The sequence below is a fragment of the Vipera berus genome (genome assembly GCF_964194415.1).
Source record: "Vipera berus genome assembly, chromosome: 2".
Classification (NCBI taxonomy): domain Eukaryota; kingdom Metazoa; phylum Chordata; class Lepidosauria; order Squamata; family Viperidae; genus Vipera; species Vipera berus.
Genome location: NC_138203.1, coordinates 191,731,829 through 191,746,868, shown reverse-complemented (window position 1 = coordinate 191,746,868; position 15,040 = coordinate 191,731,829). Strand labels below are relative to the sequence as shown.

The 15,040-nt window shown below is 40.3% G+C and overlaps 1 protein-coding gene across 1 annotated transcript in view; it reads left to right on the top strand.

The window, feature by feature from the left end:
* ABLIM3 (actin binding LIM protein family member 3) overlaps positions 1-15,040 on the top strand; it is a gene marked incomplete at its 5' end in the record, with an annotated part of 91,833 nt that overhangs the window by 23,297 nt on the left and 53,496 nt on the right. Inside the window, 3 exons of the mRNA XM_081319028.1 lie at positions 2,614-2,726; positions 8,961-9,087; positions 11,792-11,885. Of these exons, the coding sequence (XP_081175154.1) occupies positions 2,614-2,726; positions 8,961-9,087; positions 11,792-11,885 (334 nt within the window). The remainder of the gene's footprint in view (positions 1-2,613; positions 2,727-8,960; positions 9,088-11,791; positions 11,886-15,040) is intronic.

Genomic DNA, 15,040 nt, shown 5'->3' with positions numbered 1-15,040 from the left:
GCCACTTTTCTTATATTCTTAATCAGATAAGAAAGTAGTGCAGCACCCCATTCCCAAATAAAATCAAGTGAAAGGCAATTCATGGAAATTATCTTTGATGAACGTTAGCTCCAGGTGCATTTTAGACTACAGAAAACCTTGGCTGCATTCATTCAGTTTAATCCAAGGGATAGACCCTTGGAGTTCTTTTGACTCCCCAGTCTTTTAGAAGCTTTCATGACTATCAGACACAGTATCTTTCTGGATCACATTTGTGTGTGAGGCTTAAAAGGCCTGAAGATCCAGGACGAGTGGTCCCAAAAAGTTGGTGTTGAGTGTCAGTTCAAGTAATACCTTCATTGCAGCCACTGCCTTGGGTTAGTTTCCAAGTCTAATTGAAAGACCTGGTTTTGATCCTTAAAAGTTCTGTGACTTAGGCTTGAGATAACTCAAGAAGTGGGACCGGTGCCATTGCTTTATGGCTGGCATTGGAGATGCTTCTGCTTAACTTACTATGGAGGACAATTAGACTAGTGAGTAAAACGAGACAAGATTTTTTCCATAGTGTTCTTGTGCATCAGAAATCAGTTGTCACCTGGCATTTATCACATAAGCCACAGTTTAGCAGGCATTTGCAAGAGGGTTAAAGGTGCACCTAATTTTCCTTCTGAGTTGATTTTATCTTCCCAGACTTTTAGCTGAAGACATTTCATTCATTTGTTTATATACTGTCATCTACTAAATCACTGTTTGTATTTTGCAGCCTGAAATGTTTGTTCTGGTGCTTATTTTATTTTTGCTATATTATTGTGTGTTTTTAAGTCCATGCTTGAGAGAGAGTCTATAAAGTATGTGTAAGCAAGAGTTTCCCTCCCCCCCAATAAATCCCAAAGCCACATGCATCAATGAAGACAGATTAGTGATAATATTTTGAACTCAGCATATCAACCCTCAACATGTGCACATTCAGGTGTACTCTGTGGCCTGGCCACAAAAACATCCAGGGATAGGAAGGTCTAAATCTTCCTCCTCTGAATACTGAGATATTATAGGTCTATCCATCAGCTTAATTAGAGAAAGTTTGTATACAGGAAGCAGCAACCTCACACTGTGCCTACTCCATCTAAACCATCTCTTGGGTCTCCAGGACACAATTGTTTGATTAGCAGTGGAAAGATTATATTCCATGGAAAAGGGTGACATGGAGAGATCTCCCCAAACATCCTTCTTCCAGCAGACAATGTACAGAAACAAGGAAAGGCCTCCATTAGAAGTTACCCAAGGGGTTGCTGGTGGTGCATAGGTAGCTTATAATACTTTAAAGATAACTTGGTGACAAACAAATGAACCATGGTTAGTTTTGAAAAACTAAGTAGTGTTAAACCAAATTAGTGTTCTAGTGACAGATAATTAGGAAATATTTGTAGGTTAGACTTGGAAATCAAAAGTCATCCAGCAACAAGAAGCTTTTTCCATACTGTTGCCAAGAAAACTATGTGGACATGTCCATGAAGTCACTAGCAGTTGAAACTTTATCTCGGTATTTTAAAAATAAATAACACTGGTGCTGAAAAATAACTGTGCTGAAAAATCATTTCTTAGAAGTTAAGAACGCAGGGGAACATTACTGGTTTGGGAAACGTGGATACCCTACTCTCCTTTTTGAGAGATAACCAAGGTTTCTTCTGAGGTGTGCAGAAAATTTTGAATCAAACTGTTTCAGATTCAGAACAAATTCATTTCAGTGCCCCATTTTGAGCATGAAACAGCTATTCTAAATGCAAAATGGGTGGTTTTGAATATTTTTGGAAGACCCTCAAGCTCAAAACGATGCTGTGCTATCCTTGTCTGAAGTAAAAACAAAAGTCTCCCCTTTTATAAAATGAAACATTAAATTCCAAATCATTAAATTTGTGTTTAAAAAGTCCACCCTCTGGATTGATGCAGGCGTCTTATTTTTTTGCTCTTGTGAGCATATTTTGGAAATACTTACATGATTGCTTGTCTGTTTAACTAGGTTTCTTTGTTTTTGTTCTTTTTGAGACTTCCCAACTGGTTCATCTTATGGTAAAAGGAAAAATCTCTCACTTTGTGGTGATTTTCAGACTTTTTCTAAGAGGTGGTTCTAGCAGATAAACAAATTCAAATATAGCTCCAGGGCCAGTGAGAATTACTTTAAACATTTTTTCTTCAGAAACAGGATGGGCAAGTTCTCTGAAATCCTCGTTTGGCAACATCATGTCAAAAATGTCATCTGCCATGTTTTTGCTTATACAGTATTTAAGGTAGTCCACAAGGAATTAATTCTGTGGTATGCACCAAACTGCTTTTCGCAACTCAACCAGAATTAACCAAGAGTGAGAATTATCCAAAGATGAGTCATCAAAATCCACAAAAATAACAAAAGACAATTGAGTTGTCAACAATTTTTTTCCAAACAAACAAGCAGGCTTCCCATACTTCATTTATTTCCATAAGCATTAAATTTCAAATTTCATTAATAGACTCTTCAGAAACTAGAACATACATGAACCATAATAGCTGACTAAGTGTAATAATAACTGGTGAAATACCGGTTCATACTGGTATTAATTTATGCATTTCTGATGTCTTGCTTATTTTTCCTTGTTTTAGGAAGCCCTTTCCTATTGGAGATAAAGTGACATTCAGTGGCAAGGATTGTGTTTGCCAAACTTGTTCCCATTCACTGATTAGCAACAAGCCTATCAAGATTCATGGACCAAGCCGTAAGTCAGTTTGATTTCACTTTTTATACAGCATCCAAAGAAGATTAAGAGAAGGAAGTGCTGTAAAGACCATAAAAACCAGAGGTCATCTAGCAACTTAGAACTGTTTATTGCTTTCTTTATGCAATCTAGTAGGGTTTTTGCCCTCAACTAATTTTACATTTTGTAATTTGGATTTATTTGCCCCATGTACCAAAATGTTAATTAAGCATAAATTTTAACAATACTAAATATTAAGACTTATTGAAAGAACATATCTCCAAGAATTCTTTTGCTGATTCAAGCTATTTGGGAATTAAAAGGAAAGTTGAATATCTTATAAATAACGATGATGGTGATGGTCTTCATCATCACCATCATCCCCAACATGATTTAGTTAAAGTATTTCTCTATCACTTTGAATATATTAAATCTGAAAATAATTTACAATCCTCATAGTCATTAAATTTAAGATTAAACCAAAGTAGATGACGATCATGATGATTTTAAAAAATCAAAATAATATACAAATGTGATCATGTATATCTGTGGTGGACAAAAGTCGTATTTAACTTTTTCTTTTTTGGGGGGGAAGTAGGTACAATTTACTCATGTTTTACATTAATTGTAGCCTTGCACATTTTATTCTTTTGGTTATGCTGAACTTCTGATTTGACTTCTGATTTCATGATTTGGGAGATTCAGTGGGCTAGAATAGAGTATTCTTGTAATAATCTTCATGCCTTGGTGAAGTCTTTTGCCTTGAAGGAGTGACTACAATTGGCATTGTCCAAGTGGGACAGCTGCTATTTGTTTCTCCCTTGTTGTCAGGCAGAAAACACAATCAGATCAACCAATTCTACTGTATTCTAGGGTTACATTAACAGAATCCTGCAAGTCTGAAAGTACAATTCTTCTCCCATCTACTTTAACCTGAGAAATTTGGGAGGGTCTCTTTCGAGCCTCTCTCCAACTATGGACCATGCTGTCTCTTATCTGACCAGCCCTAAACAGCATGACTGGGCTCAGTCTTGCAAACTCATTCCAACTTACCATTATACTTGTTGACCTACTTTGAACTGAAGCATGGATGAATTTATGAAATATCCACAACCCGGGAGCCTTTCAGGCCCCTTCCCATTACCTCGGGTTTTTCCATGAAAGCTGTGCTTTCTCCCCATTTCAGAATTCTTTCCTCAGTTATGCCCTGAATGAGTCATGCCCCCACTCCCCAGACCGAGAGAGTGTGGGAGAGAGCTTCCCTGCTTGGTAGATCATGCTGAAATTTGTAGAGTAGGCTTCTATGCCCAACAATGCTAAAAAGTCTGTTGCTTACTGAACATACAAACAGGGAGCTCTTGTAAAAGCCTTGTAATGAGCAATCTCGATTGGGCTGCCTACCAGCTGGATGCCATTGCACAGCAAGCTGCATGATCTCACAGTGGAGGCAATAGATGTTACTGTCTCCTTAGACACATGGATTACTAAGAGAAGAATGACACAGTATTCCTTGCTACAATCACAAAACAGTGCTTCCATGTGACAGCTGGCTCTTGGCAGAGCTGTTCGAAGCTGCCAAACAAGAACACAGTGGCCGCAATTCAACAGGAGAATTAAGAGCGCGTAAGCCTGTTGATTTAAGCTCCTGATACATGCAAAACTCCAAGCTGGACTGCAGCCGGTATGGGCCAAGGTGGTAAAAGTCACATTCCTGTCTTCGTTTCTACAGAAACATGAGAGTTGTAGTGTAGCTGCATTTGGAAAAGGTAGTTTCTTCTATGCTCCCATTTGCAATATTTCAAAGGCTGTCTTAGTGCAGGAAAATCACAAAGTCAAAGTCAACAAGAATTCCACAGTGTTAGCTCAGCCTTTTTCCAGGAAAAAGGGTGGAGGTGCTATATTTTTTTTCCCAGATCAGCTGAGTTGAGCTAAAGAAAAAGCTGTCCAAGACCGGCTTGCTTTGCTTTTAAGTTTGCTTGAAGATGTAAACACAGATGTTCTGTATGGGCCAACTCTTGCAATTTCACTGGACTACAACCATTAAAATAATAGAAAGTGGAAATGTGGACTCAAACACTGAGCCCCCTCTCCCCTTTAGTTTCTGTCTTTATAGTAGCTCCAGATAATTGCTGCACTGTTGTTATTGTGCTTTAGTATTTTGATAAAGGATACCTCATTGATTCAATTCAGAACAGATCTGGAAGAGACCTTGGAGGTCTTCTAGTCTAACCCCCTGCTCAAGCAGGAGACCCTACACCATTTCAGAGAAGTGACTGTCCAGTCTCTTAAAACCCTCCAGTTTTGAAGCAGCCACAACTTCTGAAGGCAGACTGTTCCAGTGTTCTCACTGTTAGTAACTTTCTTCTTAATTCCAGGTTGCTTCTTGCCTTGATTAGTTTCCATTCATTGTTTCTTGTCCTGCCCTCTGGTGCATTGGAAAATAAGTTGACATCCTCTTCTTTGTGGCAGCCCCCCCCAAATACTGGAACACTGCTATCATGTCACCCCTAGTCCTTCTTTTCTCTGGTCAATCTTCTTTTATTTCTCATTAAATTAACCAGCGCCACAGAAGGTGATAGAATATTAAATGTCATTCTTATCTACCCTTTGGTTCAATATTTGTCGCTGAAATGAACTTTTTAGAACAATGAAAGTGGCAATTCTCCTTTTAGGTTTAAATACTTCAGGGTGTCTGCTCATGGATAAGATGATGTGGATTCTTGAGTTGATTTCTGAACATGGTGTTAGAAACAGTGTGTGTTGGATCTAAAATGCCATTCCCAGGATGCTCCTTTAAAACATATGGGGATTGTGTGCAAAATCTGAGAATTTGTTCAAGTTGGTGCATAAAACGTTCCTGCTGAATCGTGTCCCATGTTAACTAGCAAAAGAAGGGCATCACCATGATTCATTTTACTTCGAAATGTTTTTATCTGGCCCTACTCTGGCTCTACTCTATTACATATTAAAATCAGGGTGCTATGTAATACTATGCATAGGGCAAATGAAATCCCATTAAGCTGCTAAGATACTGTGAAGCTGGCTAATATTTTTTCTAGAAAGTAGGATGGGCATATGGATAGATACAACTGTCAAAGTAGATTTTGCTTTCTTTTTTTTTCCTTTCTACACTTTTGTTCTGTCCCATTTCTGTTTTTTCCCCAACAGTCTCCTCTGTGCCTGTTTTTCTTAGTATCTGCCAATTACATTATGCACTTTTTAGTATACCTGATACAAGAAACCTCTCCTGGTTTGATACATTTTCCTCCTATATGTATCATTCCCATTATTTTTAGTTGCAAATTATGATAAAAAATTATACTGAGAATTATAATTATGTTCCAGATAACTTAGAGGTTCCATAAGGATGAACTAGATAAGCTTTCCTCAAATTGTGACTGTTTAAGGCGATCCTGTAAACCTACACAAGAGCGAGGAAGAATATCCACTTCTCAAAGAGAAGAGACCTTTCACTGCATCCAACCAGATAGTCCAACTGTTTTTGCAACTGAAAGTTCAGAAACAAGCCACAGTGAATAGAGCTGCATAGACAAATCTGCTGAATCAGCACCCAAAGAAAGGCTTCTCTCTTCCATCCCTACTCAGTTTCCAGGAACCTGTTAAGAAGCCCCTGAGGGGGAAAAAAACAATACAAGACCACAATATTTTTATTTTTATTTTTGCCTTTCCCTTCCCCGCCCCTGTGCTTTTCCTCCTCATCTCTTTAATACTGCCAGGTCACATGAAGCCTGCATCTTCCTCTGAAATTCAGTCTCCACCTTAGATGTACAGCTCAGATTACACAAAGCCTCCATAGATCATTCATAACTATGGCAAGAGACATTCAGGGTATAATGTGCAAAGAACAGCATCTCCCCAATATTTCTTTTCTGCATTAGCTCCTGCTTTCACTGTATCTCCATGGGTGCTGTTCAGTGACAACTAGTTGTAACTTCAGTAGGCAAGGTAGGAAGAGAACCTTGTTAGCATGCAAGATTCTGGGATTAGAGTATTGCTTGATACTCTAACCTAGAACTAAGGGGAAACTTCCTGACAGTTAGAACAACTAACCAGTGGAACAACCTGCCTCCAGAAGTGGTGAATGCTCCAACACTGGAAGTTTTTAAGAAGAGACTGGACAGCCATTTGTCTGAAATGGTATAGGGTTTCCTGCCTGAGCAGGGGGTTGGACTAGATGACCTCCAAGGTCCCTTCCAACTTCTTCTTCTTCTTCTTCTTCTTCTTCTTCTTCTTATTATTATTATTATTATTATTATTATTATTATTATTATTATTATTATTATTATTATTATTATGTGCATGGCAAAAGTTCCCTGGGGCTTCCCTAGCAGTGGAATCCACTGCCAGGACAAGTGGCAAACTGGGGATTGTGTTGACAGGTGAGCAATGAGAGAGAAGAGCCATCAGAGGATATTGTCAGTCTATCTTGCATTTTTACACAGCCCCTCCAGCAGGTGTGTAAAGTGAAAATGCAGCAGCAGTCAGAATGGCTTCATGAAATACCTTTGGCACAACAGCTTATTCCATAGCGTGTACCAGTGAGATTTTTCTCAACTATTGACCAATGAGCACTCTATATGTTAGTGATTCCTTGACAATCTGAGGGCTGTTTGATGCTGACAAGACTGAAAGAGCCGATCATAGCTGGGACAGCCACCCCTTTCAGGCCCACGTGCTTTCTCCTAATGGACTAAACAGCAAAGGAAACGTGAAAGGAAGGAAGAGGATAAACACCTAGGCACACACCAAATCTGACTGTGATAGAGGTTAGGAAGCAGCTTTTACTCTGCTGGCTAAAATCCAAATATCTCCTTCTAGTCCAGATTTTCTAAAACAGAGGAAGCTTTCCATAAATATTTAACCCATGCATTCTTCCCCATCCCAACGCATCATTCTTGTTCTTTAGCAATTCAACTTGGTCTAACCATTAAACAAGGCAGATCTGTAAGTACTCTGGTATTAGGTCAACATTCAGTATAGCTGTTTTTTGCTTTCCTTGGCAAACATGCCAGGTTCTCCTTGAGTCTTGCTTAGATGTTTTGGGGAGGTTTTAAATTTATCTATCTATCTATCTATCTATCTATCTATCTATCTATCTATCTATCATCTATTTATTTATTTATTTATTGTTAAAGCAAATGTATACCTGCATTATCCTATCTAAATTGGTTCAAAATTGGAATCAGGATCAAGATTGAAATGAGAATCTGTAATTCTCCAGGAGAGGAAGATGCCAATGTGCCAGGGGTTTTGTGTGTGTGTGTGTGTTAACATAATTTATACTTGCTAGCAATCAAAGAAGGGGAAAAAACAATTCCATAAAAATGAACTAAAACACAAAATCACTCATTTCTGTATAAACTGAGTGGAATATTTGCATCCTACAGTTAGAATTATTCGGGATAATTAAATTTGGTGTGAAAGAGGTAAATAATATTTCATATTGAAACTATTTTGTGCATTTTATGTATTTTTAATTTATTTATTTTATTCAGTTGGCACAGACTGAATCTTGATAAAGGTGAGGTCTGAATAAGAATTCACATGTATAAATTTACATGTATAAATAACTCCCAATGTTACGATTCATAATATGGATGCAGTATTGAACATTTTAAATATTCCACTAGGTTTACACACTCTGATAACAATGCTGCTGATGCTGCTGTAAGCAGCTATTTTATAAACAAAGTGGTGTTTAGAGTTACAGTGATTTATCAACAAATCCAAGAACATATGCAGAGACAAGGTACCCCTGAGGAGCATTCACATGACTTTCATATATCTGGCTTCTCCAACTTGGATGGTCTCAAAATAAGCTGGAATCAGCATATCAACCTTCTTAACCAATAGGGCCAGTTATGATCAGGAATGGAGAATCCATCCTATGGAGAACACAATCTTGGATAGCTGTCTCTCCAAAGAGAAAACCATGCAACTGTAGAGGAAATTATGCAACTGAGGTTCTCCACATTGACTTTTATGCAAAATAAAAGAGCTTTCTTACTAGTCATTTGTTGTTGTTTTTTTCCTTAACGGAGATAGCCTGTGTATGACCAACCATTTTGAACACTGGAACCCTTTGCTTAATGTTGGTCATTCATATTCTTGTTATTTGTGGTTGCCTTAAGTGTGCTATTTGTAGACCCTGTTGTCTTCTATACAGATTTTAAATCTATTTGGGATGTTCCTACTGCTGCTGTGTGGTCAGTTCTTGTCTTTTTTATTCCTTAGAATGTGCAGGTTGCAAAGAGGAAATCAAGCAAGGTCAGTCCCTCCTGGCTTTAGAAAAACAGTGGCATGTCAGCTGCTTCAAGTGCCAAACCTGTGGAATCATCCTGACTGGAGAATACATTAGCAAGTGCGTGTTTTCATCTCTTCCCTATGCACATTATAAACAGGATGGGTGGGGAATTCCTTCAAAGCTAAGCATTGGATGGTAATTCTTGAAGAATTCTGAGACTTTTGTACGACTATGTACAGTATATTAGAAGCAACAAGAGAGAAAGAAAGCAAAACAGATTTGTACTTTTTCTTTTACCATTCTTGGCTAATGCGCAAAGAAGTGAGATGTGGATGGATATCTTCCTGGACTAGAATCTAATAATTTCATGTAGAAATGGAATGTGTGCATTTCAGTGCACATAATGGATCGCCTTCACTTCTGCAGGAAGCAAGAGCCATGCGTGCTTCCTTTTGCCTCAGTTGTACGGATTTACTGGAAGGGAATATACGTAGCCTTCTGAGAACCCCTTAGTTCAGGGGTGTCAAACACAAGGCCCGGGGGCCCACGAAGCCATCCGGAAACAGTGAGGGAAAGGCCCCCACTGCCTTGGCCCTGGCCCAGAGACCCTCCTCCTGCCAGAGACCCTCAGATCTGTCCCACTCCTGCCCGGGCCCCCATAGGCACCCTTGATGCGAACGATGTAAAGCTGGCCACGCCCACCCAGTAGGCCATATGCACTTTAGCCACGCTCACCCAGTAGGCCACGCCCACCCAGGCCACACCCACCCTGCTCCCTGAGGGCAACCGCAATGCTGATGCGGCCCTCAGTGAAATTGAGTTTGACACCCCTGCCTTAGTTCATAAAGAAGAGGCCCTTTTTTAAAAGCGATTTTCTAGTTTTTGTAAAATCAGTACACTTTCCAGTTGCTCGGTAAGAATTCCAAAACTGTCTTCAGTTTCAACTCTTTGGGCAGTTACACATGAGGGCTCTAGGATGGTTGCAAGTACCTGTGTTCCTGGAATAAACTAGTCTTTATTTGATTATTTGCTAATTCAGTCAAAGATCATGTAGTCTAACCCCCACTAATTCAGGAATTAGTTCTGATTCACTTACTACCCCATCCAACCATTCTATTTTCTACATCCTCAACAGCACATTCTTTGTAATTCTTTTAAATTTTGCGTATTTAATACTCAGTTACAATAGCTTTGCTTAGATCCTCCATCACAACAACATTTCCAACAATGATCTTGCTGTACATAGACATTTCAATGGGTAATCAGGTAATAATGGTACCAGAAAATAATTCCTCTCTGGAGAGAGAAGGTAGATCAAGTTTTATGAAGGTGTCATTCAACAGAGCGCACAAACGCTGCAGCATAAAATGCTTATACCTGCACTATGGAGAGGAAGGAGAATTAAATAAATGATGTTGCAGAGTCCCAGTGCCAAATAATATCTGAAGCTGTTTAAGAAAAACAGTGTTTTGTCTAGACTAAATAAGACAGTGGATTTCCTTTAATTGGGGGTAACATTATCTATAATTCATTAAAAGATAATTGTTTGTGAAACTGCCATTAGCAATGAAAGTCAGTGGACAACTTCTGTTAAAACCCAATTTAAAAGCCACGTTTATGGTGAAATTAATGGTTTTATTATTCTGTCTCAATGATTAATCAGTGAGTACCTTTAGCCCTGGAGCAAAGGATCCCTTAAAGAAGAATGGTTCTGCTCAGTCAGGAAATAAAAGCAGAAATGGGTGACTTTATCCACCAGCTAACAGCCAGAAACAGGCCCACGGTTGTTCCAACATTCTGCTTTTCGAGCTTTAATTTCCTGAAATAAATGTCAACAATTGTGCAGAAAATATGATACAGGGAGTCCTCGACTTATAGCAGTTCATTTAGTGACTGTTTGAAGTTACAGTGGCACTGAAAAAAAGTTGACTTATGACCGTTTTTCACACTTACGACCATTGAAGCATCCCCAAAGTCATGTGATCAAAATTCGGGTGCTTGGCAACTGACTCACATTTATGACCGTTGCAGTGTCCGGGGTGTGGGTGTGTGTTATGTGATCACCTTTTGTGGCCTTCTGAGAAGCAAAGCCAGATTCACTTAAACAACCCTGATATTCACTTAACAGCTGCAACAATTCACTTAACCTCGGTGGCAAGAAAAGTCATAAAATGGGGCATAATTCACTTAACCGTCTCGCTTAACTGCAGAAATCATGGGCTCACTTGTGGTCGTAAGTTGAAAACTACCTGTATGTGATGCAGCCTATCTCAAAGGTGTCTTGGTCGTGCACTGTATCATCTTTCCCTTTTTGGCTTCCCTGAGCCTTCCTGTTGACTCCAGCTTGGATCTGAGGCTCACTGTCTGCTGGAATAAACAGAACCGTCCTTCCGCCCTCTGCCTGTTGTGCTGGTGGGCGTACTGCCTTTTTTGTGACATACATTTGCCCTTCCTGTATATTTCTGAATCAATCTCATCCAACTGAGCAAGTGGCTAGAAAGAAATCGTCAAAGGACACTCTCATGGCCCCATTCCTGGACTCAGACCCTGGGACTCAAGGGACTCCTGCTGTCAGGCAACTGCAGATACTGTAGACCCGGCACAAAACCAGCAGATTAGGAGCAAAAACAGATTAGAAGGCAATACGTAAGCAACTGACTTCTCTGGGAAAGTTTTCACAATGCCTTCACTTTAGTACGAATGGTGTTCCAGCATCCAACCATGACGATCTCTATAACATGTGTGCTTCGGGTGGGAGGCATAGCCAAGCTTCATTGTTCCTTCTCTCTTTGAAACCTCACGGCCTGCTCTTTTCTCACAGGGATGGTGTTCCATATTGTGAAGCGGACTATCATGCCCAATTCGGTATTAAGTGTGAGACTTGCAACCGGTACATTAGCGGCAGAGTCTTGGAGGTGAGTCCAGTGCAAAGAGATGTCTTTATTATGACAGGAGTTACACAAACAGGAAACAGCCAAGCAGTTATCTATAGTCATAAGAGATCCTGCTCTTTTCCCCTAACTGAACCAAATCTAAAATAATGTCAGTAGCATCCACGGCATGCTTCTTTGCAAAGGATGTTTGGATAACTATGGGATGAGCTTGCAAACTGCTATTTGCCCCAAAGTGTTAGGTTTTTTTTCCCCACCTGGTATTTTTTATTAGAGGTTGGATAAAGAACTAGCTCCTGATAAACGCAGTGGCTCAGTGGCTTAGGACGCTGAGCTTGTCGATCAGAAGATCGGCAGTTTGGCAGGTCGAATCCTGAGTGTCGCGTAGCAGAGTGAGCGCCTGTTACTCGTCCCAGCTTCTGCCAACCTAGCAGTTCGAAAGCACGTAAAAATGCAAGTAGAAAAATAGGGACCACCACAATGGGAAGGTAACAGCATTCTGTGCACCTTTGACGTCTAGTCATGCTGGCCACATGACCACGGAGACGTCCTCGGACAAGCGCTGGCTCTTCAGCTTTGAAACGGAGATGAGCACCAGCCCCTAGAGTCGGAAATGACTAGCACGCATGTGGGGGGAACCTTTACCTTTACCTTACCTGATAAATTGAAGAATCCGCACAAGAGAAAATAAGCCATGAGACAAGCCTAATGGATACTAAATGTTGCTGAATTTATTGTTGGTGCACCAAAATTAAGCATGGCTGTGTCAGCACTGTAGAACAAGACAGCATGCATCTTATTGGAATCTGCTATAGTTAAATCTTACCTATAAAAGCCAAACAGCATTTGGGGGTTTTTGTTTAGTTTCATTTCAAGCCCTCACATGTCACAGATTTTTTTAAAAAAAAATCCTATGAGGACAGATCATTTGCTAAATCATAAAGAATGTTGATACTGGTTCCATTCCATTTCAAAATATCTGCCCGTAAATCTGCCAGTGCTTGTCTGAGGACGTCTCCGTGGTCATGTGGCCGGCATGACGAGAAACCAAAGGTGCACGGAATGCTGTTACCTTCCCACCATAGTGGTCCCTATTTTTCTACTTGCATTTTTACGTGCTTTTGAACTGCTAGGTTGGCAGAAGCTGGGACGAGTAACAGGCGCTCACTCTGTTAGGCGGCACTCGGTATTTGACCCGCCAAACTGCCAACCTTCTGATCGACAAGCTCAGTGTCCTAGCCCACTGAGCCACCGTGTCCATTGCATTGTAACCTTGCGACTAGGCAAAAATGGGTGGAAGTTCAAGGCAAAGAGTGCAGGGGATTGGGGACGCCACAGATGGGCACTAGGAAATGCAGGTGGGAACTGGGAAGAACGAGCAGAAAGGTGATGGCTGTTGTAAATGCTGGGGCTAAAAGGATGGGCTGGCAAGGGCATGGGCAGGTGCTGGGGATTGCTGTCAGCATGGTATATGTTGTGTGTGGGCAGTGGGCTGCTGCTATATGTGGACACATGCCATGTGAGAGAGCGCTGTGGAATTCAGGCAGTCAACGGGAACTACAGAATATGAGGTCCCAGCAGTGGTGGGATTCAAATATGTGAACTACTGGTTCTCTGTGTGGATGCCGCTTCCGGAAGTCTGTTTTGGGCCTGGGCAAGAAAAAATTAGCTACCAGTTTTGCTGAACTGGTGCGAACTGGCTGAATCCCACCACTGGGTACCAGGGATGTATAGTGGGGTTTTTTTTCCCCGAGAAAAAACGATCGGATCAACTTGAAACCTTCCCTACTGTCTTCTCCATTGACTTTTTTCCTTGGGAAACTGGCAGGGAAAGTTGCAAATTGCAATCACATGACTGTGGCTCCTGAAACAATAAATGTGAAACAGGCACCCAAGTACCTAGACTATGAACATGAAGCTGCTGCAATAGCCACAGCTTTGCAGACCAATTATAAGTCCTCCGCATTCAGTGCCATCATAATTTTAAACGGTCGCTGAATCAGTAATTTTAAGTCAAGGATTACCCATCTTACCATAGTATTTCCCCCTTCCTCCTATTTGTTTTTTTGGGGAAAAAAACAATCTCAAGATTTTGTAACTTTCTTTAATGGGAGATTTCATACAGTCCTATGACTTCTTCAGTTATGCAGCAGTGAACAGGTCCATCAATACGGTATTCTTTTTTGTAACAAAGCACTGGTACATTTATATCAAGATTTTAATTATTTCCTCTTCATCGGCATGAAAGGCTAGTGGCATTTGTCTAATAAGTCTAATAAGTCATTTGCCCTTTGCATCAAACTGTATTTGAAGGACTATCAGCTGAAGATCCCCATTTGGTTCTTCATAAATATTTCCAAAACATCCAGGATAAAATATATATCTTCTCTCCCCGCTTTAGGCATTTTGGCAAAGTAATTCTTTTTTCTCTGGCTGCAGAAAGTGTCAGTGACACATTTTTTGTTCAGATGCTCCCTCAGTCCTTCCACCTGGAAGAATGTTTCGTAGCTAAATTCCACCCTGCTCCTCCCTGTGGCTTTGGCAACAAATTCAGTGCACCTGCCATTTGTTTCATATAGGTCATCTGAACTAAAGAACCGTAATGGTAGAAGGGTTTTACCCAGTGCTTTTTTTGTAAAAGAAAAAGGTGCCGGAACTCACACATGTCATACAACCTGCCTTGCCTACCCTACAAGGTTCCATCCAAAAAAGGTGCCGGAACTCCGTTCTGAGCGTTCTATGAGAAAAAAGGCCCTGGTTTTACCGCAAAAGGGCAGTCAGTGGAATTTATAGAATTGGGTAGTAAGTGTAAATTCATCCTTGCTCGGATGAGTAAAAAGGAAAGCTTAGCTAAAAACTGAAAGTCATCTGGAGGGCGCTTAATTGCAGAAGTTTGATCTAACTAAACAGAGTAAAGCGAAAGGGTGGCTCACCTTAATCATGCAACATTCATAAGAAAATCAAAATCAGGTCTGGCAAAACTGCAGTGTGTATACCAAAATAATATATTAGGAATGAAACAAGTGAACCAGGCATGCTTTAATGTAATGAGATAATTAAATGAAATAGGCATTAATGACAAAGAAGGGGAAAGGTTACCATTTGTACCAGGAGAGGTTCCAGTGTATGTTAGTTTAAGTAGAACTTCCAAATAATCCATTCTAGTGCTATCTCTTCTC